The 24,610-nt window shown below is 36.6% G+C and overlaps 1 protein-coding gene across 4 annotated transcripts in view; it reads left to right on the top strand.

Annotated features, from left to right (window-relative positions):
• Positions 1 to 6,367: 6,367 nt before the first annotated feature.
• Positions 6,368 to 24,610, top strand: part of ena (ENAH actin regulator enabled) — a 34,725-nt gene continuing 16,482 nt past the window's right edge. For all 4 annotated transcript variants that reach the window (XM_083111794.1, XM_083111793.1, XM_083111792.1 and 1 more), the window contains exons 1-4: positions 6,368 to 6,573; positions 15,361 to 15,526; positions 16,824 to 16,979; positions 24,191 to 24,300. In XM_083111794.1, coding sequence (XP_082967920.1) covers positions 6,566 to 6,573; positions 15,361 to 15,526; positions 16,824 to 16,979; positions 24,191 to 24,300 — 440 coding nt within the window. In that variant the 5' untranslated portion in view covers positions 6,368 to 6,565. The remainder of the gene's footprint in view (positions 6,574 to 15,360; positions 15,527 to 16,823; positions 16,980 to 24,190; positions 24,301 to 24,610) is intronic.

Below are 24,610 nucleotides of genomic sequence, written 5' to 3'. Positions count from 1 at the left end.
CAAGGGCTCATAATTGTAGCCCATACACAGATTTTTATAATTATTAGAATGTGTATTTATTTTAGAAAGTTACATTTTTTCAAATGGAACAATGCTTATTGACAGTAACAAAATAAAACTAGAGTAAATTAGAATGTCAATGGTGTTTCTTTCAGGATTCTGGTACAAGTAGTTTTCGAGCTATCGTAGTTTGAAAATTGTACAGACCGGCAGTTGTCTGCTCCATTCAACTGCTTAGTTACGAGGCTATGATGTTCGTATGTTTGTTGCCTTTACAGTCCACTGATTGCATTGTGACTTCCTTGTCAGTTACGTGGTGATAGTGCAAGAAGTCGGACGTGGTGGAAGATGGTGTTTACCAATGCTGAAAAAGCCGACATGTTAATGGTGTATGGAGAATGTAGGAGGAATGTTGTTAGTGCTTCTGCTCTGTACGCGGAACAATATCCCAATAGACGTCACCCATCGCGACAATTATTTGTGAACCTCTTCAACCAATTACGTGAAACTGGAAGTGTAATACCTAGAAAATGTAACAGAAACAAACGAGTGACTGGAGCAGAGAGTGAAATTAATGTTCTCGCTGCTGTTGCTGTACATCCGCATGTTAGTTCCCGTGCAATCGCACGAGGAAGTGGCATGAGTCAGACAAGTGTACTGCATGTTCTCCACCGTCATAAGTTCCATCCGTATCATGTCTCTCTCCAAGAGCTGCATGGAAACTATTTCGAGAATCATGTTAACTGGTCATTAAGACAAGATACACCAGATTTATCATGTATCTTGTTTAATGATGAAGCAACATTTACAAATCATGGCCAAGTAAACTTCCAAAACATGCACTATTGGTCCGTCAACAATCCCCATTGACTTCCTCAGGTGGAACGTCAGCGTCCATGGAGTTTAAATGTGTGGTGTGGAATAGTGAACCATCAGCTCATATGCCCTTTGTTCATAGAAGGAACACTAAATTCTCAAAAGTATCTCAACCTACTAACAGACCAACTTCCACAGATATTAGAAGACATTCCACTGCAGACTAGGAGGAACATGTGGTATCCGCATGATGGCTGTGCAGCGCATAGTGCACGACGTACTACAGCTTGTCTTTACCGATTGCTTCAAAATCATTGGATTGGACGAAGGGGACCTGTACCTTGGCCAGCCCATGCACCAGATTTGACCCCTTTAGATTTTTTTTTCTGGGGTAAGCTAAAAGAGACTATACCAGATGATATGAAACGGTGTATTACTGCTGCCTGCGCTGAAATTTATGATGAAATGCTAGAACGTGTGCATCAATCTTTACATGGCAGACTGGAAGCTTGTATCGAAGCTGGTGGGCGTCATTTTGAACACATCCTTTGAAGGCCAATTCTCTTTCTTCTTCAGAATCCAACGAATTTATTTATTCACTTTTTTCTTACGTTAGTGCTGGCACATGTCGCAGACAACTGCCGGTCTGCATGGACATCCGCAGGATTATTTCCAGGGAGGGGCAAGGAAGGTATTTTTTCCAGGGGGGGCAAACATTGCTTAAATTTGAATTTATCATATTAATGTAATAATTAACACATATCTTTGTGGCTGAAATGAAATTATATGTGACAAATATATAATTTTTGGTTGACTTTCATTTTCCAGGGGGGGGGGGCATGGCCCCCCTTCCGGATGCCCATGCCGGTATATACAATTTTCTAACTACAACAGCTCGAAAACTACTTGTACTAGAATCCTGAAAGAAACACCATTGACATTCTAAGTTACTCTAGTTTTATTTTGTTACTGTCAATAGGAAACAAACATACGAACATCATAGCCTCGTAACTAAGCAGTTGAATGGAGCAGATAACTGCCGGTCTGTACAATTTTCAAACTACGATAGCTCAAAAACTATTTGTACTAGAATCCTGAAAGAAACACCATTGACATTCTAATTTACTCTAGTTTTATTTTGTTACTGTCAATAGGCATTGTTCCATTTCAAAAAATGTAACATTCTAAAATAAATACACATTCTAATAATTATAAAAATCTGTGTATGGACTACAATTATGAGCCCTTGGTTACACTTCATTTCTGTGAAAACAACACATCAATAGCACCTTCCATTTCTGAAATATTTTGGGTGCAAGTTTTAGGTGATTCACCTGGTATATGAATTTGAATCTAATGGCAAACGACATGTGAATGAAGATGATTATTATCTCCTATTGAATGTGAGTTATTTCTTTTCAAACAAAATGGAAGAAGGGAAGGAGGTGGTTTGGCAGATGAGATGGAAAATTCTCATGTTTTGTAAAAAGCTTGTTTTGGGGTAAGAATAAAATGTTTTGACTTTCGTTATGTACATTTCAGATCCAATTAATGCCACTTGGTCAAATTTGAGTAATTCAAGCTGGTGTCTAATATGGCCCCCACAAAGTTAACTTTGTTGTGAAGCAATATTGTCATGTGGCATATCATTGCATATGTTTTTAAGTCGAGAATTGAGAGTACAGTCACTTTTTACATAAAGTATTCTGAAGGATGTCATTGTTAAATGAAGGAAGTATTAGCCATAGCAGCATGTGAAAATGTAACAGATATCAATGCACAAAACCAGCACTTAAAAATTTCTAAAATATGTTACTCAAAGTAAATATGCTTTAGAGCAGTGGAGCAGCACAGCATTCCAAACACATGCGTCTTTCAGAGTATGATGCCTTAAAAATAAACACGAATTCTTGAAAATAAAATATGAGGGTAACTATGATTAAAAGACAAGAAATAATGTTTTGTATCTCAGTTGCAACAATATTCAATTCACTGGCGTACACAGGTTTTTTTTTTTCGGGAGGACTGGAATTGTAAATGTGGACACACGGCTTCGTTTTGGAGGGCAGGATGCATAATAAAATATTTCGTATTTTTGGAGCTTTTCAGTCTATTATTGTATTCAAAGTCAAAAATGGTAATCGGGACTCACTTGAAAAGAGGTTTCGCATTTACACATTTCGATTTTTTAAAGTTCTTAACGGAGTTTAATTTGAAAATTCTGATTTTCTCAAAATTTCGTTAGAGGCTGGAACAACTTCAGCCACCCCTCTACGTACGCTAGTGTTCAACGAACTTGTATTTTTTTTTGTGTGTGAACAATAAGAATTGACAAAATAAAGTTCTTGGTTCGTTGTAAGAGGCTAACATATAGACAAAGGCTAGGCGGACAAGAATAGTCACCAGTTCGCCTTCCCATTGTATTGTTTACCACAGCACGTTTGAATGTCTCTCTTTAAAATGTCTCACCTTGTTGACTAGACAATTATTCAAATGACAAGAAGCTTAACTATTGTAAAATATTTTGTTGGTAAGCAACAGCGAGACAATCCAGATGTGAATTATCGGGGACATTTATGCGGGGAAGAAGGCGGAAAAATTCCAACCAATTTCGGGAATCGAATCCGGATCTCCCGCGTGATTGTCAGACACACTACCGACCAGACCACCGCAGCTCCTTGGATGAGTTCCATACTTTGATTATTTCAATTTATTTTAATATATTTTCTTGTTTTTATGGATTTTCTTAATCCTTAAAATGTCTCACCTCCTTGACCAGACAATTATTTCGTAACAAAGTAACAAATAAATGCTCCCAGAATTTGATAGAAATCGAATGACTAGAAATTTCATTCTATTTTTTTCATAAATATTATATTTATGTAGATCTCTACTACTTAATAGTGGTAGTGGTATTAGTAGTATTATTAGTAATAATTCAGCTAATTAATTAATTATAAGTATTATTAATTGTGATTATTATTATTTAATTAAAGTATAATAAAACAATGGTAATGTGAATTTGGAGAAAGTCTTAGAAATAACCCCCCCCCCCTTGATGAAATCCTGCGTACGCTACTGGTTGGATGCAAACATTGATGTCATCGGGTGCATTGATTCACTTTTTCCTGGGACAGATATAGAAATTGAAGAGTGTAGATTTGATTTGCTGAGTTTTTACAGGCTTAGGCGTCACCTCCTTTCAAGAGGATCTCCTCTTGAAGGAGAATGCTGTAACTAGTTTTGATGCTAGGATAGCAAAGTGAGAACAAAACTGCACTCAACACTGCACCATTCGTTAGTGAGTTTACTTTCTTATTAAATCGATCCCGCTAATGATGAATTTTGTGAGGGCATGCAGGGAGACAGATTGGTGCTTTCACCTTTGATGTGTTGAAGAAATATCCTACTTTGCTGTTTTTGGACACTGGAATTCTTTACAATATACTTCTGTTCCTGTAATCTTCATGGAAAAGATGCCACAGAAGTGCCTAGACCAGGGGTTGCCAAACTTTTTCTTTTCTCGGCACCCTTAGTGTTTCAAGATTTTCCCATGGCACCCAAATCAGAATGTAGCCCTAAAGGGCAACACGCTGTTTAGTGTCGTCAGGTTGCTTGCCTTAAGTTAAAAAATAACATATTTTAAATTCAAAAACATTTTACATGTAAAATGTACTAAATAAGCACATATTTGGAACAGTCATATCATTGATAGAATTTCAGTAAAAATATTGGAACATTTCACAGCACCACTGTAAACTAGCCATGACACCCCAGGGTGCTGTGGTGCACACTTGGGGAACCACTAGCCTAGACCGTTGTTTGAAAGGAGAACATATAATGAGACACAGAAGTAGTGGTTGGAACGGAATATGATGCAATATGACAAGCAAATGTACAAGATATGGACATTGTAAAAGAATAACCTGTTTGTCTGGTTTGATGCTAAATAGAGGAGTAGTGAAATGTTGTGCTTTAAGTACACACAGCATCAGTCTGTCTGCAAGTGATCAATATAAAATAGGAGAAAAGAAGCCCTGAAGAATGAAGCTGGTCGGAGCATTAGCTGAGATCGAGAATGTGTGGGGCTATACATCATCCCCGTTTGCCTTCATGATTCAGTGTGATTTTATGTGTCTGTGTGTGTGGATAATACACATACAGGCTTGCCTACATATTTCATAAATATCCAAAATGTCCTTCCAAGCACTCGAGCCAAATTTTAACCATAAGCAAATTAGTGGGTTTATTTATTTTTACCTACAATAGCTTTCTCCACAACATCCGCCACAGGAACAGGAAGTGGTAATATCCTTTGATCATATCTCCTGGGTTTCCACTTCCTATCAAGGCATGGTACTAAAACTACCTCTAAAGAATGCTTTGTTAAAAGAGTTGTTTGTACACTCGCCTCCATGGGCGAAACTTGGGACCTAACTGGGGGGGGGGTCAGAATCAAAAAGGTTTCTCAAAAATATCTTCCAGGAGGGCTATGTTGCTAAATGACTTTCAAATTTGCGAGACCGTAAAAGAAAATTGCATTACTTTGCTTATCAGGTCCGAGGAGGTTAACAAACGTAACATTAACTTGTAAATTTTAATAAATATGCAAAATTTTAAGAGGGCAAGTGTCATCTTGCCCCCGCCAAGTTGCGCCTAAGACGACACCTTCACAGAATTGCTTGGTAAGGGCGGCAACGTGAGAACGATAAATTTATCGCATCTCATGCGCCACAGAGAAAAATGAACGGGGGGGAGAGATGAGATCTATCTGATAAATTATTCAAGACAATAACTGGAACACAATGATGCTTTTCATTCTTCTCGAAATGATTGCTATATGGGAAGGGGCATAATCGTGTGGCAATCGTGCTGTCCTCTACCTTGCTCAGCAACATCATTGCGTATGTAAATCTGGTTTTATGTTGTTGGTTCTGTGCCGGCCCAAGAGATGGCTTCGAATATTTTTATTTTGTTTGTTTGCTCTGTCCACTGTTTATGACAGAATATATGATATTTATGTTATTATTATTTTTGGGCTTCACCATGTCATACGTGTAAACTTCTGAAGATTAATTTGCTTCAGTTGTTGGACCATTTTAGTTTTATCATGGCAGTAAATAAAGTGCGATGAGTCTTGATGTGGAATAGAAATGTGTCTTGATCACAAGGCTTCAAATTGAGGCTGAATAGTCCCAGAGTCTCTTCAAGGTATAAACCTTCGAAAAGATTGTGCTTAGGTGAAGTTACTATGAAAATTGAGGAATTTTGGAAGGAAACAGCTGATTTATGTACTATATTATAATGCCAATTATTATGGTAACACCTTCATTAATTGTAATTTTTATTGTTCCGTTTTATAAAATGTGGTTTCTTTATCGTATTGAAATGGGCAGATCACGTGTTAATTTTTTTTGTGGCTGTCAATGTGTTGTTTTGTGCACGTATTTATATTTACAGTTCGATTTTTTTTTGTCGTCGTGATTTTAAACATCGAATTCACGCTATACCGGAAGTGAGAAATTAACCAATCACTATCCTTGGAAATACGACGAGATAATCGAGGCGAAAGATGGCGTCTGGAAGTGGTGTAGGGTGTAACAAATGCATAATCAGACGTTCGGGGTTATTGCACTTTTAAAAAATCTTTAGTGCTGTTTGAAAAGAGGAGAGGATTATTTATACTATTGTGTATGAATGTATTATTCAGATTGGTTACAGGTCCAAAGAAGCTCGAAAGTGCTTGAAAATGTCAAGGTAAGTAGCCAACTCCCGATGTCAGTGTCGTAATGGGCTGTACTGTCATTATGCTTTGTAGTTGCGAGTAATAAGAATATTTAACAGAAATTTACACTTCAGACACTAATTTATAAAGAAAAGCAGAAGTATTTGTAAAAATCTATAATTTTCGCCGAATTTGCGAATTTTGCTTCTAGTTTAAGGTGAACTACAGATGTGAAGAGTAATCAGTACTAACAGTTGTCAGAGACGTTCGATTTTAATTTTGATAGCGTGCATGAGATATTTTCTTTCCAAATGAAAATATGTATGTATTTGCAGAATTAATATTCTACAAGGCTGAGCTGTAATTTTAAATAATAAACATCATGAGATTACCATTTATTGGGTTATTGAAGGGGTTGGATCAGAAGTTGAGAATATTTTTCGTATTGGAAATGCTTTAGATAACTTAGGTTGTAGTTTCGTATTTTACTCAAGAGGTGTAAATCTTGTACTTTTTTCGTCCCCTCGGCTGTTGTAATTTATTACTTTCATCGTTCGTGTAATGATTCCGAAATCCCACGAAGTACAAGACTTGTGCTTGTTAATTTTGTAAGCACGCCGGTTTCTATATGGAGTGCACATTACTGCACTACCTCGTGATTCACGGTTGGGGTACGGAAAATACATTTTTTTCAGGTGATATTTGGTCCATAAAGGAAAATAGCATAATAAACCGGGGAAAGGTGGTGGCAAGAGGGTACTCCTTTAAAGCTAGATTCTTAGATTTCAGTAAATTTGAAAAAAATATATAAAATCCAGTAGCCATTAAAAATATATATAATAGGCCTGTATATGAAATAAGTTGTCATATTTTCAGAAGGAATTAAAAAAAATAATTTATATTTCAAGATAAGTTATATCATATATCAAGTTCATTTTAAAAATACTTGTGTTGGTCTTGCACCTTTCCGGCTTAATTCATAATCAAATTTTAGTAAACCTTGTTTTCAGAAAGATAAATCAGATAATAATATTTCATTAATATATTGGTGTTCTAAAATATGAACGTGATATGTTGTCATGTTTTATTTCTGAAATTCTTATTCTTTGCTTAACATTGTGAAGCAGCAAGAAGATTAAATATTTTATGAGAGAGATATAATTATTTTTGGTAACGGTTATGATTTCTCCTAGCACAAAGACTAATTATCGTAGAATTTTGGAAATCATTGTCACACGAAATTTGAACTTTCCTTAAAGTAATGAACACTGTTCAGACTCGAAAAAAAGTTATTTATGTTGAAATAAAACAACTTTAAAATTACCTTACGCACTTCTCATGGACAACATATTCTCCGTCGACAAGCGACAGTAAATATCGTAAAAGCGTGGGAATGAATGTAGAAGTAAATCAGAACCTTAGTAGAATGCAGTTAGGGACTTTATTTGAATGCATTTAGGGACTTTATTTTAATGCTAAGGGAACCTAACCTAACCACGAAAGCATATATTGAACAAAACCTTAAGTACTCACTAAAACTCCGCAGTATGTGTTAACAGACGTGCATCGAAATCAAACCATGTAAAAATTTCATTCGTAGCATGATGAAATTGCAATAAAACAAAAGGAACTTGAGCCTTATTTTTCTATGACAGTGAAGCTCAAACTTGGAGGCTGTGGGAATGGAAGAAATGAGAAATCAGTGCGAGTTTGAAGGACTATAAAAATGAAACCAAACAAGTTATAGCCAAAAAAGAAAAAATGTGGTTTCTCACCACCATGGAAGCCTTAAATGTGCCAAGTTTAATCAAAATCTAAGATCATGAGTTCCAAACCCCTCCTTTTTTGTTGAATTGACATGGAATAACCCTTCTGCAAATCAAAAAAATATCTGGTTCCACATATTGTGCTGGGCAGAGCGGTAGCGAAGGGTTAAGAATATTCAGAGCATGAGACTCCCAGGGTTCATTCTTCTCCGCTGCCACTCCAACAAGGCACTGGGAAAGGGTAGCTGCCATTGACTATTACTATTCTTAGTAAAAATAATGAAAATAAATAGCTGCCAGTTTATACTATAATCTATTCTAGCATGAAATAAACAAAATCAATAGGTACAACTCTCCCACCCATTTGTTTACATAAAAATAAAACCCCATTGCCCAAAGAAAAAAAAATGAAAGATTTGTATTGTGAGTTTGTTCAGTTCGTGCACGTTAAAATTTCAACTTAATAAATTGGAGGTACACACACTTATCTTCCATATTTCCTCTGTCCATGATGGTTTAGGAGACAAGGGGCGATAGTAGAAAGTGCTACTGTCAGCCGCTACTGCAGTCTGACTTAACTTACATGTCTGTCTGGATCAGCTAGCCTTGCTTGCAGAGCACTAAATTGTTCTGGTGGTAGAAGCTCATCTTCTCGTGGTGTAGAATCACTGAGTGGAAGATATATCCTCTCATCCACTGTACTTTTGTTCCTTCCACTTCACCAAAAGACACACAGGAGTACGAGAACAACGAATGTTCTTCTCCTTTCCACACTTAAACACAGTTGCACACTTCCTCTCGTCAGATTCTCAAAACACACTCTCTTGGAAAACCTACGTTGCCCTCTTCCCATAAAATTTCTTAAAAAAAAAAAAAAAGAGAGAGAGAAAGCCAATCAGCCAGTCAGTTCTATCGCCAATGGTCAACCGTCTTTCATCGTTCCTCTCCATTTACCGGGTTTTGCACAAAAAAGGGGGAGAAAAAAAAGTCACTTCTTGGAGACCCCTTTCACATAACACACACAACTGCCAACTCGTGTCCTTATTTACCCCTAACTTAGTTCCTGTACAAATTCTTTGTTGTAGCTTTAGTACTCTATTATTACACGTATACCCACCCATCATGTCTATGCAATGGATAGAGGATCCGATTATTAATTATTTGTCTAAATTATGAAAATGTAAAGTTTAATTAATTATATAGGGGTTTGGTTATACTGGATCTTGGGGTGTCGCTGGAATGCAGGAGTTGGGGTAGCCGTACGGCCTCTCTATCTTCTGGGTTGACAAAGAAAAAGACAAGAAACGGTCGACTAAGAAAAACGAAGGGAAAAAAATGATGGGCTTGCCAACGAGGAAAGAAAATATGAAAAATTAAAAGCATAATACTAATAATAATAACAAAATAAAGGTGCGCAGTACAATATATTTTCATTTTTCTGAGGAATTCAGAAGCATCTAGCGAGGAAAAAACATACACTAAGCTAAGTGGCAAGTATGGTCTGCATCCTGCATTATATACATGTAAAACTTTATTTTTGTCCTGCCAGCCTGGCGGCCGAGCACATTTTGTGGTCAATTTTCGATCTTGTCACTGAAGTTTTGATGTTAAAGCCCTGATCTGGTCATGGGTGTTCTTTGTGAGTGCTACTTCATCAGTTTCTTTTAATCATCACCCAGCTTCATTGGTACGTTTGCTAACAAAAATGCAAAAACACATATACAAATTTCTGTTTTACAGAAATAAACCTCTCCCTTCACAAAGACAAAAGCTAAGTAGATCTGAATTCGATTGATGAAGCGAGATTTCAAAATGAATTATATCACCAAGTCAGGTATCTAGACCCTAGACCAGTGGTTCTCAATTTTTTTCAGTCCTGGACCCACCTTGAAGGATATTACACAGACTAATTTACTCTAGTCTAACATCTAACAAAACACACATGCTGAAATTGAAAACATTTTTTTTACTCACCGAACTAATGTGACGGTTGGGGCTGCCTTTTCTGCATAAGCTGGGGTATATTGGGTTCAATGGTGGTTAACTTAAGTCGTAAATCTGAGTGCATGAAAAGTCTTATGTACTTTGCTTTTCACATGAATCAGAGATGAAAATCCTTTTTCACACAAATATGAGGTGGAGAATGGCATCAGCAACTTTAATGCCTCATCCGAAAGTTCAAGGTACTCACCTCTTAAAGATATCCAAAACTCCGTTAAGTCTGAATCTAAAAATTTAGTTTTAATGCCACAATCACAGCTGATATCAGACAGTTATTCTCTTAGTTTTACTGACAACATGTTTGAACTTTCCAAACAAGAGAATGAATCTCAAATCCAATTCAATTCACTGTATTCTGGAAAGTATTTTTTTTTCAATCTCGTTACCAAGAACATTGGCAGTTGACACCTCTCGGCAACTGCAGACACACACACACACACATAGGCAGTCAGAAATACCAAACGACACCTTAAGTCAACATGTATGTGACACACCAATAATTGAGAACTCATTGCTGTGACCAAAACGAAAACTACAGATATCTGATTCCTGGTACCCTTAACCCCCTGTGCCCCCTAGAGAAAGTGAAATATATATTGCATGGTTTATGAACGTTTTCAGTTCATTTTAGCTCTCTGAAATGTGTTATTGTGAAGTAAAGTGTGTCTGTTGCCATAGCATGTTACTTTACTGTGAAGCAGAACAGCCCAAAGGCTTAGCGCAAGTGAATTTAGCACCCAAACGACTTTCCACAACAGCAGCTATAATTTTGCATAGTTAAGTTGGAATTGGTACTGAATGTTGTTTTCAGTGTGTTCTTTCGCTATTTTAATGTACATACAAACAGTTTTTAGTAACAAAGAGCTTCGGAAATACTCCGAAATTGCAGGTTTAATCTTATGTGGGCCATTCTTTGGAATCAATATCTCCGTTATTTGTGTTTTCCTAATGTTGGAACCACTTTTACATTACGTAAAACATTAAAATGTGCCGATTTAAAAACAATAGACGTAATTTTCGAGGGGTTACAGTAGGTAAATGGCCCCCTGATTCCCTTGAGTTAAACATCAGAGAAATGCCGGTAAAATGCAATGGTAAGGTGTGAATAACAGAAATGTTTAGACTACGTACAACACAGATTGAATTTAAATTGTTAAATCAATATATCTTAGTAATTCAAATGCAATAGTTTCTTTTAAGAGACAGTAAATACATTTTCAAACCCAACTTCACGACCCACCAAATGCCCCTTCATAACCCAGCAGTGGGTCGTACCCCATAGGTTGAGAAATGATGCTCTTGACCCTTTAGTAGCTATTTGGTGTGTGTAGAATCCATATCTGAAAACTGCAAACTTTAACATGGAAAGTACAAATATATTGTGATATACGAGGGCATGTAAAAAAAAAGGGCCAATATTTTGTAAAAAACAAGAAAATGAAAGGGGAAGAAATTTATTGTGATTGATAAACAAGTACATACCTGGCTATTTTTCGACGTAGTCACCATTAACCTCGAGACATTTCTGATAACGTGGCACAAGCTTCCGTATACCTGTGCATAAAAATATGCCACCTGAAAGTGCAGCCAGTCCAGAACTGATGTTTTGAGCAGATCACTGTCGTTAAAACGCTTCGATGCAAGCGACTTTTTCAGGTGAAGAAAAAGAAAGAAATCACTGGGGGCAAGGTTGGGGCTGTAAGGGGGATGATTGAATAGTTCCCATCGAAATCTTTGAATTGTCTCAACAGTACGAGCAGCTGTGTGTGGGTGGGCTTTGTCATGGATCAGAAAAATTCCAGAGCGTAGCATTCCTCTCCGCCGATTTTGGATGGCATGTCGCAGATTATTCAATGTTTCACAATACACCTCCGCTCTAATTGTTCATCCTGGTTCCAAGAATTCCACAAAAATCACAGCCTTTTGGTCCCACAACACGGTTGCCATGATTTTGTGAACTGATGGTGTTTGTTTGAATTTCGTTGCTTTAGGAGAACCAGAGTGCCGCCATTGCATTGACTGCTGCTTTGACTCCCCAGTGGCATAGGATATCCATGTTTCATCCCCTTTCACTATGTGCGAAAAGAGGTCATCCCCATCCTCCCCCCAGTGGGCCAAAAAATCATGTGCAGCTGTCCTTTGCTCTTTGTGAGCGTCTGTCAGCATTTTTGGTACCGACCTCGCACACAGTTTGTGATATCCCAGGTTGTCAGTCAAATTCGATGCACTGTTTTCGCAGACACTTCTGGAAACTCTTTGGCGAGTTCAGATATTGTGAACCTGCGATTGGAACACACTTTCTCGTTAACACGTTCCACCAGATCGTCCATCTGAACACTATTCCTTCCGCTACGCTCATTGTCATGGACATTTGAACACCCTTCCCGAAACACACTGCACCAATGCCTGACCTTCCCTTCACTCATCACTGTCGGTCCATAAATGGCACACAATTCCCGATGGATGTCAGCTGCATTCTGTCCTTTGGCGTTCAGAAATCGTATGACAGATCTCAAATTTCCGAGCAAATTTGTAATATACAAATGGCTCCAGTCAAATATGGTTCTCATGAACAAGTCGGTTGTAAGTCAACAACTGATGAATGCACAGTTTCATTCTTTCAATTAAACAAATGCAAGAAGTGTAATACTTAAGTTTAAGAACATTGAAAAGTATTCTTTCACACCTTTTTTAAGGAACATTGAACATTTTATATTTTCAAATAAGTTGGCAATCGTGAATTTAATCTTTTTTTGACTTGTCAATTTAAATTCACAGATTTACAAAGGTAACTAAAAAGGTTACAGTAAATAGACAATTTTAAGATACATGTGTCAATTTTTTTAAATATATTCACCATTCTTTTCATTGCATTTTTCACACCATTGCACCAACTTCTTTATTGCATAAAAAGAAGATTTTGTGTTTTCAGCTTCTTTGATAATGCCTTCACTTGGAAATTGTAAACTGTGTTGTGTGGGGTTCATAATGGTGCACCAAGATTTCATTCTTCTGTCAAAATGGCAGTGCAAGTCTGCAGACACACCTTGTGCTCATCATTCAGCAACCCAGACATCCACCATACACACAACTTGTGATATTTGAAAACCTCTACAATGATGGCATGGGGAGATCCGATTTGAAATCACATTCGATTGTGAGAACCATCAAAGAAATGTAACATAATTGTGTCAGCGAGACCATATTTCTCATAGGTGACACTAAGTGTCCAGTCGCCATCTGAAAATTTTCACCTGGCACCTGAATTTTTAAATTCAGTTCTTACAATTTCAATCTCCGAGAAACGTCTCAAATTTGTTTATTTTCTTATTTTTCACATTGGTACTTACATATTCTGCATTGCTGAGGATTCATGAAGGTGGCATTTGGATTTTTTCACGCAAATAATCTCAATTATCGACATATCTAGTAATTCTTGTTTGTTCATTTTTGCTTGCGTTACACGCAATATGGAGAAATCTTGACTAGTGTTGTTGATGATCAGTGGTTATGCAGTGTTGCAACCTTTTTCATCGAAAAATACCTACTTTTGTGTTACTGATTTTGTATTTTTTTCCAGGCTCAAAAACCCCATGAAACATGCACGGATAGCCCCCACACACGATTCATAAATAGCCCCACGAACCATGCACGGCAAGATTAGGTTAGGTTAGGCAAACATAGTTAAAATTGTTATTCAACATCAGAAAAATTCCAAGATAATTCTGCAACGTTTACACAGTTATAAAACCACGTGGTTAGAAACACTACCCGGACGTTACATCATCAAATGCACGCAACATTTGGTTCACGTAGTAGAAGGACATAGACGCCACCGCTTTCGTGCATCGGTGAGACATTAACCTTTAAAAATACATGATTTACCGGCCAAATAAATTAAACGATGGGGAAAAACACTTCCATGACCTTTGAAAAGTCTACGGAAAGTCAGTTCGGTAAGTACTTTCTCCTGTAAATTTGAAGAAATACGTTTCTCTGACATTTAAACATTACGATTTTTTTTTTAAAATACATAATTCAAGTTCACTTACTTTCTTTTTGAAAAGTAAATAGTACAGTATATGTTTTATGTTTGTGTGTTTTCTGTATCACGTGCATCTTGAATGAGAAAAATAAAAATGCCATTATACATTTTTGCACTGTCGCTTTATCTTGGATTTGTGGCTTTGTTAGCTGATATTTGAATGAGAGGGAGGGAGAGAGAGAGAAAAAAGCCGGAGAAGAAGAGGTTGATGCCTGAGTTGTATTTAGTTTTGTATATCCCTTGTTGCTCACTGCCTTTTGGTGTTCACACCATCTATTGGTCATTGTCAGCACCTTCAGTAAGAATGTCTCTTCTCTGTTCAAAAGTTTAAAATGCCAATTTTGCGCTCTTCCTGAAATTTGTTCTTTCTTTTTGAATCACCCTCTTGTATATTACACTGACTTTTGGAAGTGTAGTGTTTTACGTTAGTCACTCTTGGTTCCCACTGACCTGGAATACATGGAAAAGTCAGGGAAATTAATCTATGAGTGGAGAAGCCAGGAAAATCAAGTGTTATTTGCTCTTGCTAGGATTTGATTGATTGAGCTGGTGCACTTTGTCCACTTTGTGCACAGTAAGGCTAATCAGGACTGGTCCTACAGTTTAAAGTGGGATCCGAACCACTATGTGCTTCCCCCGGGTATCGGACTCGGGACCCCTTGATTACAAGGCAATAACGCTCTCATTGTGCTATCAGGGAGGCCCTCTTGCCAGGATTTGGATGTAAAAATAAATTCCACTTTTTTCATGAACCAGCCTTTCAATGGGAAATGTTCTATATAAGAATATTTTTTATGGTTTATTTTTGTTCATTTATTTTTTCAATAATGTCTGATACTCTCATTCTCCTGAATAGCAAGTGTATTTTGACACTCAAAAAATCCAATCTGGTTTCATATCCCGTTGAGTTAATAATAACCTTTCTCTTTTGGTTTGTTTTACAAGCTTCAGTGACAATGGAGAAGAAGGTCATAAATGTCTAATACTGTAAATTTGTTTGTTTGCAGTGAACAGAGCATTGCCTCAGCACGAGCATCAGTGATGATTTATGATGATCAAAGCAAAAAATGGATTCCAAGTGGAACCTCTTCTGGATTGTCTAAAGTTCACATTTACCACCACCAAGTAAACAACACTTTTCGAGTGGTAGGACGGAAGCTTCAGGATCATGAGGTGATTGTATTTTGACATATGTTATTTTAATTGTAATGGGATCTTTTGTGAGGATTTGTTTATGTTAACGCATCTACATCTAATTAAGATGGTTTCATATATGCTTACATTTTTATAAATTGTCTTCAATTGAATTATTCAAATTATTGTATCTGAGCCTTTCTTTAAATGAAACTTTGCTCTTAGAGTGAAAAATTCTGCATTTTTATTCTTAGAAAAGCATATATTATTTTTTTAAATTACATTTTAAAATAAGACAATTTCATTTCCAATGTGAGAATGCATCCAAATCATTTCAGATATTGATGTATCGTTTGGTTTGTTTATGAAAGATTTCCAGTTTTTCGTTATTAACTATTATGATATTTGTACTCCAGGCCGATACCCAAGCCATGAAAATTTTTAATTTGAACGTATAAAAACCTACAAAAATTACGTTGATGGTTTTTAAAATTTTGTTTGAATTTCGATTTTGTCCACGCACTGCCAGGGTGAAGTCACTTAGCCGTTCCCTTCAGATAATTTATTTACAGGGTTCACACTGACTCCAAAGTCCTGGACAACTGGAGGAGTCAGGAAAACAAGGCTAGGACTGAGGTCATTGCAAACAAATATTTTTTTTCAAAAAGCTTTGAAAACCTGGTTGAGTCAGGGGAATTAAATTATTTTTGTTTGGCAGAATTTGTAACTGGAAACACGTTTCGTTTTATCTTCCCAACAATCTTCCTTTGTGGGTAATATTGCATATAAAAAGGTTCTTTCATTTTATTTTTTATTTATTTTTAAAAATGTTCAACAAACATGATTCATTTGATTAACTTACAAAGTTGAAGTGTAACTCTTATTTTTTAGCATGTTAAATCATTACACAGTTATGTAAAATACCTGGAAAAGTCAGGGACTTTGCAAAGTGGGTGTGAACCCTCATCTATCAACCCCACACACATGTGTTGCTTTTTGTAGGCTATTTGAATGGTTTGCATTATGCACACATGTAGTCTACCTGTATCATACAATTTTTTTCTTCGCTCTGGCTGAAACAAATGTCGGTGTTATGGGGCAGGTCTTGCACCTGGGTTTATCAAGTGCAGGTCTTGCACCTGGGTTTATCAAGTGCTAGAATGCAACTTTATTGTATCTATTTATCCGAGTCTTGATCTGAAGTATTCTTGCACTCCTATTATGTGATTTTTACATTTACTGAATGATAAACTGTTTTAGAAAATTATTTTAAATAAAATGTTGTGCATATTTCACAGGATCTGACATATGACCTAATGAGTTTTTTTTTTTGTAGGTGGTCATTAACTGTGCAATTCTTAAAGGACTGAAATATAACCAAGCAACAGCCACATTCCATCAATGGCGAGACAGTAAGCAGGTGTACGGCTTGAACTTCAGCAGCAAGGAGGATGCCGATGCATTTGCCAGGGCCATGTTTCATTCATTGGAAGTGAGTAGTAACATTCACTTTTCCATTGAGTACCTACAGTAAAGAAATCTTGAATATTACGGTTTTGTTCAGTTTTCAAATTTGCAGGTGGCCTAAGTAGTTCAGGACACATTCTTCATTTATTGCAAATAGTTAGTTCCCAGGGGATGTACTCTTTGCAACATCTTATTTGACCACCCCGAAATAATTTTAAGTCCCAAATTCGTAAACTTTGCAATATTGCACTTCGGATCCAGGTGAGAGTAGCCAACTTTGAGTTGCTCCTTCCACTAGACAAAAAACACTGCGGTGAGAGGTTTTCAATTTCACACTTTCCATGAACTTGGAAACTATAAACTGCTATTATAATACACAATCAAACAGAAATAATAAATTGGAAAAAGAACCTTGAGGAATTTTTACGATTCTGCTTCCTCAACTTGAAATTAGAGGGGTTTGAAACACTGAATACTGCCTTTCTCCACCTGGAGGAATTCGTCATCAAGTTTGTGCAGAAAGAAGCAAATTTGTGAGGAGTTTATGTGACATTTTATTTACAATACCTTGCATAATATCGAACAGTTCTCAAAAAATTATATTTTTCACAACTTGTAGAGAAAATGTGCTTGGAACACAGGAAGGTGGGAGTCTTCATAAACATCAACATGTTTATAAGGATTATTTTCCTGTAGTTTACGGTTATTACAAGCATAAGAAAACAGTTTTTTCTTTGTGACGTTTCAGGAGAACACACGCTCCTTTCATCAGACATTTATTTTCATTTTGACTAAAGATACAGTTATAACAATGGTTAGTAATTTTTAAACAAAAAGAATCTGTTATATAATGGATGTTGTCAATGTTACATTGTTGTAATATAGTTATAACCATTGTTATAACTGTATCTTTAGTCAAAATGAAAATAAATGTCTGATGAAAGGAGCGTGTGTTCTCCTGAAACGTCACAAAGAAAAAACTGTTTTCTTATGCTTGTAATAACCGTAAACTACAGGAAAATAATTCTATCATGCAAGCAATGCGTACATACAAGAAAAACTATGTTTATAAGGGCATAACATCATTAAGTTATCCTAGAGCAGTTGGTTCGATGCTGCTATCCTTATTTTTCGTCAAGCGTGAAAGGTCGCGGGTTCAAATCCCACCCTCTCCTCTTTTTTTTTGGTTTGTTTGCTGAACAGAGACCGTTGATATTAGAATATTTAAAAAGTGAATCCGATGCACACTTGAAATACGTCCCTTCTGCGCATTTTCCCCCTTAGAAGTTGCAGGTTTCCAGGATTTAAGGTTAAAACTTTTTTTTTAGTTATTCTTCATAAGTTGTGTTAACAAACATATCATGATTAATTCACAAATCACATATATGTATTCAGGATGCAAAATGTAATGTTATTTAAGTTATGTATTGTTTATGTTCTTCACTGACACCTAAAATATTGATTATTTCGATATACTAAAAAAAACATATACAGTTAAGTTAAGTAGTAATAGTAATGTAGTGAATTACTGTAATGAAGGAGAGAGTTTAATGAGTTGAAATTGCTAAGATTGGTAATTTTATGTCTGTTCCTTCATAACGACTGTTGTCAATCCCCTAACCACCATCTTACCATGCGTCTAAAATTAAGAGTAAATCGCCAATTAACATAAGTAAATAGTTATTGCGATGGAGGCCGATGTGATAAGAAACTACTAATAAGTATTTACATAGTGAGTGACGAACAAACAATACAAAGCCTCATAATGATCATTAATTCGTCACTGTTTTGTATCTAAAATGTTTGTCTTATTTCAGCAGAAAGTACGAGTATCAGATCTAACAAACTTTCCTCATTAGCTTTGCAATATTCGAAACCACCATCACAGACTTAGCGCTCTACGTAACTTCATTCTGCACATTCGAAGTGGCATAAGACTTCCTCCTATCATCGAAATAACTTCCTCCTACTATTTCCTTTCACCTCGTGGAATACAGAAACCAATGTTAACTTCTTAGTATGGTGGATAAACGTTACACTCTACGATATATTCCTGAAAAAAATCATGCCTAGTTGGAGAATCGAACCTACGACCGCCCTCATGACAATCAAGCATGCTACCTCTTCTCCAGGTAGCTCATGTTAAAATTTGCTACCAGTTTGAAGAAGCCAATTCACATATAATGCCATGTCTATAATTTCCTCATGGCAATTTTTATGAGGAAATTAATTCAGGGAAAATCGAGAAATGTTGAAAGGGAAAAATGATGAACATTTCTATTGACGTTTTCTCATATTTTGTAAATTGTGTGTAAATTCCATGTTTTGAACAAGCAATCGTTCAGTTACAAAGTCTTGTGTTGTTTGTTTAAAGTAGGAAAAGGAGAGCGAAAAGGAGTCATTTGAACCAGACCCTGGTTCCCGAGGTATGCATCGCATATATATTTACAGTGATTAAATATAATCTTATATTACATTATTACAACACTTTGCACTCGGTAATTAACAATAAAAAAAAAGATTCAGGAGTGGGTGAGATTTGAACCAACAATGTTTCGTTCTTGATGAAAAAGTACAGGGTCTGTTTGGAAAGTATCCGAACTGTCCCCAGTGCGGCGCGAGAATCTGTCGAGGGTTTGGGTAAGCTGCGCCAGGTGGCAGTGGGGACCTTAACCTTCAAAACAAGGCCTAGCTCAGTTGCCTGCAAGCAGTGGTTGAGGTGCAATCACTCGTGTTGTGTACATGGAAAAAACATCGCATCGAGAATTTGCAGTTGGTGGGTTTGGAACAGCGCTACGCTGTGAAATTTTGTGTTAAATTGAAAAAAAAAAAACTTTACGGAGACTTTAACCATGCATGGATGAAACCTGGCTATTCGAGTATGACTCCGAAAGCAAGAGACAGAAGTTCAAAATGGCACACCCCCCCGCGTCCGCTTGTCAAAAGAAGGCCCGGATGTCAAAATCAAAGGTGAAGACAATGCTCCTTGTCTTTCGACATGAAGGGGGTCGTGCACAAAGAGTTTGTACCTGCTGGGACCACCGTGAATGCAGCTTACTACAAAACAGTGCTTCAGCGTCTCCGACAGAGGGTCCAGCGCGTTAGGTCTGACATCGCTGACAGGTGGGTGCTTCACCACGACAACGCGCCGGATCACACAGCACTGTTGGTAGGTGACTTTTTGTCCTACGTATGCGTGGCAACGCTGCCTCATCCCCCTTACAGCCCAGACTTGGCACCAGCAGACTTCTTTTTGTTTCCCAAGATCAAAAGGGTGCTCAAGGGAAGCGATTTGCGTCAATTGAAGAGGTTCAATCTGCCACGAGTGCAGCATTAAAGAGGGTGTCAGTCAAGGACTTCCAGGACTGCTGTGAACAGTGGAAAAGTCTCTATTCTCGCTGTATTGAGGCTGAAGGTGCCTACATTCAAGAATATTGACAGCAGTTGTAATTGTCATCAATAAATTGTTTGCAAATAAATAAGTTCGGATACTTTCAGAATGGACCCTGTATAACAAGATGACCGTCAAACAAACTGCTCCAGGAGATTACTAACGTGAAACTCTGTAAAACAGTTGATCTCAGTTTGAAAGAACATTTTGCCGGAGTTCCAAACCATTTTTCGCCACAGATAAGGGAAAAGACTCACTTTGTAGAATCATCCGGTATTGTGCAATTTATCTTTACTGTAATTTTGCCTAAATTCGAGAGAAATTTGCTTTATTTCATTCAAATGTGATGTCAATTTTCTCCAGGTGGTGTAGAACCAGTTCAGTGTTTCCAACTGCATATAAATTCCCCTATTTTCTATTTCAGAACGAATACTCTTAAAAATATATCAACATTCGTATTTCCAATTTCCAATTTTTGTTTAATTGCGTATTAAATTACTGGTTTAGGGTTTCTATCTTCATGGAATGTGAAAGAATAAAAGAAATTCACAAGAGCGTTTTCGTTTAGAAAGAAAAACTGTTGCTAACTTGGATACTATTTGTGGACTCTCAAGCGCTATGTTGCCAAATTTATGAATTCAGGACTTTGAATTTTTTCAGGGTGGTTAAATAAGATGTTGCAAAGAGTACATTTTCTTCAATCACCCAGATAAAAGTTTATTTAAGTTGTTGTTTGCATTTCAATAACCATTGACCCTCTTTAAATGTCTTCTGCTTGTACAAATTCTCAGGACCTAATTCAGTGTTGTCAGTCTTAAAAGTGCATCAAATATTTATTTAAATTTCCTCAGAAGGATATTTTATTACAATTATACTACAATACTTGGCATTTTTATTGTAAAAATAATCCTGAACAATAAGAGGTGTAATGAGAAAGTTGGTGCTCAATTTCACATACAAATCTGGTTATATCAGGGTTAATAGCATAAACGTGTATAACAAGTTCTAATACTGTGTTTACATGTGAAATGGAGATTTTGTAATGTGGAATTTTTATGTATAAGTTTCATGTTATAAGCAATCTCTTGTATTAATAACGGGGATAAAAATATTGCAATACATTCACCTCTAGAAAGCTGTGGAACATGCTTGGTTTTTAAATCTGTCTAGTGATTGGCAGTTATTTTCTTCAAATTTTCGTGATAAGTACGAAAGCTCATAACATTTCTTCAAGCCTTCAGGTTTTGTCTCTGGAAGAACATGGTGGCCTCTTAGGCATATGCATAGTTTTGCCCATTCACTTGGGGGGGGTGTCTAGCTGGGGCTAACTTTATTCATGCTTTTATCCATTACAAAAATAATCACGGGCATTGTCCTTTGCGGACAGGTGATCCGCACATCATCTTATCCAAAAGAAATGGAATTGTTAAAAGGAATAAATGCGCTATTATAGATAGTTGCAAATTTATTAAAAATCACATTTCTTCTTTCGAATTAAGAAGGTATAATTTTAATATGTGATAATATTAATGGGTAATCCTGTGTTCATGGTACTGAGCAAATTATAATGCTGCAAGGCATTTTAAATCACAATCTACGTACGTAATGAAATTGTAAAACTTTAAATTCCCTTCATTTCTATACAATGAAACTTCGCATTTTCCGAATTTTACTACAACTGAGAACCACTTGCGACTAAATTCATATTTGTCTTATCTAATACTTCAATAGAAGTGCACTGTTTTTTGCTCATCTGTATAAATTCCTGAAAAAAATCTTTGTTGGTTAACTACAATTTCCCTTCCTATGTTTTGACAGTGATATGGAAGAAAATTTGTTTTTCTCATGGTTGACTTTAGCCATGTTTTAATACTTCCTATTGCAACTGTAGCCGAATGCACTGGTAGGTATGTAATAAATCTGCATCAGCTGAAAATGATCACCTACCCAGGGTGCGATTTATGATTTTATGAGAGAGGTGAGAGGGGATGAACTTAGTTGGTTTGCTATCTTAATTATCTTATAGATGTTTGCAAAGAGCTCCCCAGAATACTACCGTATTTACGCGTGTATAGTGGGCACGTGTGTATAATGCGCAACCTGGTTTTTGATGGGTAAAAGTGACAAAAAATTATATCTCGTATATAATGCGCAGTACAATCCAGTTTCAAGAAATGGCTTTCTTAGTATTAGGTCATAAAGCTGTTGCTATGCTGATCAAGAGTGAATGACATGATACCTATTCAATGAGTCACCTGTTGCTATGTGGAATTTTCTAATTTTTATGTGAACTTTTTCATCCCTTAATTATTTTATGCATATGTCACATGCATTTGGGGGGCTAATGCTTTGTTCTGTGGGGATTTAGCCCTCCTAGCCCCTACCTAACTATGCCTATGCTCTTAGGGTACATGAATCACACTTTAAGAACCCCTGGCCTACTTCATTTTTTTTTTTTTTTTTTTTTTTTTTTTTCAGAACCTCACTTTTACATAACAGTTGGGCTGAAAAGTTCGTAGGCTGACTCATAGATGGCGTTACTAGAATTAAATCCATGTGATTTTTACTTAGTACTAACCTTCAAAAGATACGTGTATAAATTTCACAGCTGCCGGATAATTAGTTCGTGAGATATAGCATTGTGAGTGAAGCAGCTTTTGTTATTGTGAAAAAATGAATAAAAAAGAATTTCGTGTGTTAATAAAGCATTGCTTTTTGGCGAAAAAAAATACTGTTGAAGCCAAGGCTTGGCTTGATAAACATTATTCGGACTCTGCACCAGGAAAATCAACCGTTGAGAAGTGGTTTGCTAAATTTAAACGAGGCGAAATGAGTATCGAAGACGATGCACGCAGTGGATGCCCCAAAGAGGCTGTTACCGACGAAAACATCAAAAAAGTCCACAAAATAATTTTAAATGATCGTAAAGTGAAGTTGATCGAGATAGCTGAGACTTTAAAAATATCAAAGGAACGTGTTGGACATATTGTGTATGAATATTTGAACATGCGAAAGCTGTGTGCAAAATGGGTGCCGCGCGTGCTCACAATCGATCAAAAGCAACAACGTTTTGATGATTCGGAGCAATGTTTAGCGATATTCAACAGTAATAAACACGAATTTTTCCGGCGATATATTACAATGGATGAAACATGGCTCCATAACTACACTCCAGAGTCCAATCGACAGTCAGCCGAGTGGACTGCACGTGATGAACCGAATCCAAAGCGTGGAAAGACGCAACAGTCGGCTGGCAAGGTTATGGCATCAGTATTCTGGGATGCGCATGGTATTATATTCATCGATTACCTTAAAAAGGGCCAGACCATCAACAGCAATTATTACATAGCGTTGTTGGAGCGTTTAAAGGATGAAATCACGAAAAAACGGCCCCATTTGAAGAAGAAAAAAGTGCTGTTTCATCAAGACAATGCACCGTGTCACAAATCAATGAAAACGATGGCAAAATTATATGAATTAGACTACGAATTGCTTCCCCATCCACCATATTCTCCAGATCTGGCCCCCAGTGACTTTTTCCTGTTTGCAGACCTTAAAAGAATGCTCGCTGGAAAGAAATTTAGCACTGATGAAGAGGTAATCGCCGAAACTGAGGCCTATTTTGAGGCTAAAGAGAAATCGTACTATAAAAATGGCATCGAAAAATTGTATGACCGCTATAATCGTTGTATCGCCCTCGAAGGCAACTATATTGAATAATAAAATCGAATTTTGTCAAAAAAATATTTTTTACTATGTTAGCCTACGAACTTTTCAGCCCAACTGTTAGAATTAGGAGAGTAAATTCACGGAAATAATATTAATATGGAATATTAATTTTGCAGGTACTGAGTAAGGACACTTCAAGGACACTTAACCAATCTCAGTCATCATCTGTCACTCAACCAGTATTCCAACAGTCTAATGGACAATTTGACGAGGACATGGGATACAGGTAACTGCTCAAATCAGTAGTTATTTTTAAGAGCTAAATATGTTTATATTTCTAAATTTGATTTGGAAGTATTTCACATCATTGATATTGGATGTAATAAAATGATGCAGGAACTTGATTCATGTGAGAGGAAATAGTTGAACAGTAATAAATGTTAATTTTGAAATGTTACATTGAATGTGCTTCTTAGCTGTGTTTAATTTTACTTCACTGAAATTACAAATTTTCGTTTGTTGTCTAATACCTGTTTTGTGTCCTTACAAACTTTGCCAATTTGTTTTATGTAATTTTTTGTCTATTTGGACATTAA

Source organism: Lepisma saccharinum, chromosome 25 (assembly GCF_977018435.1).
Source record: "Lepisma saccharinum chromosome 25, izLepSacc3.1, whole genome shotgun sequence".
Classification (NCBI taxonomy): Eukaryota; Metazoa; Arthropoda; class Insecta; order Zygentoma; family Lepismatidae; genus Lepisma; species Lepisma saccharinum.
The sequence above is the reverse complement of the archived record's forward strand: the minus strand, read 5'-3'. Positions and strand labels throughout refer to the sequence as shown.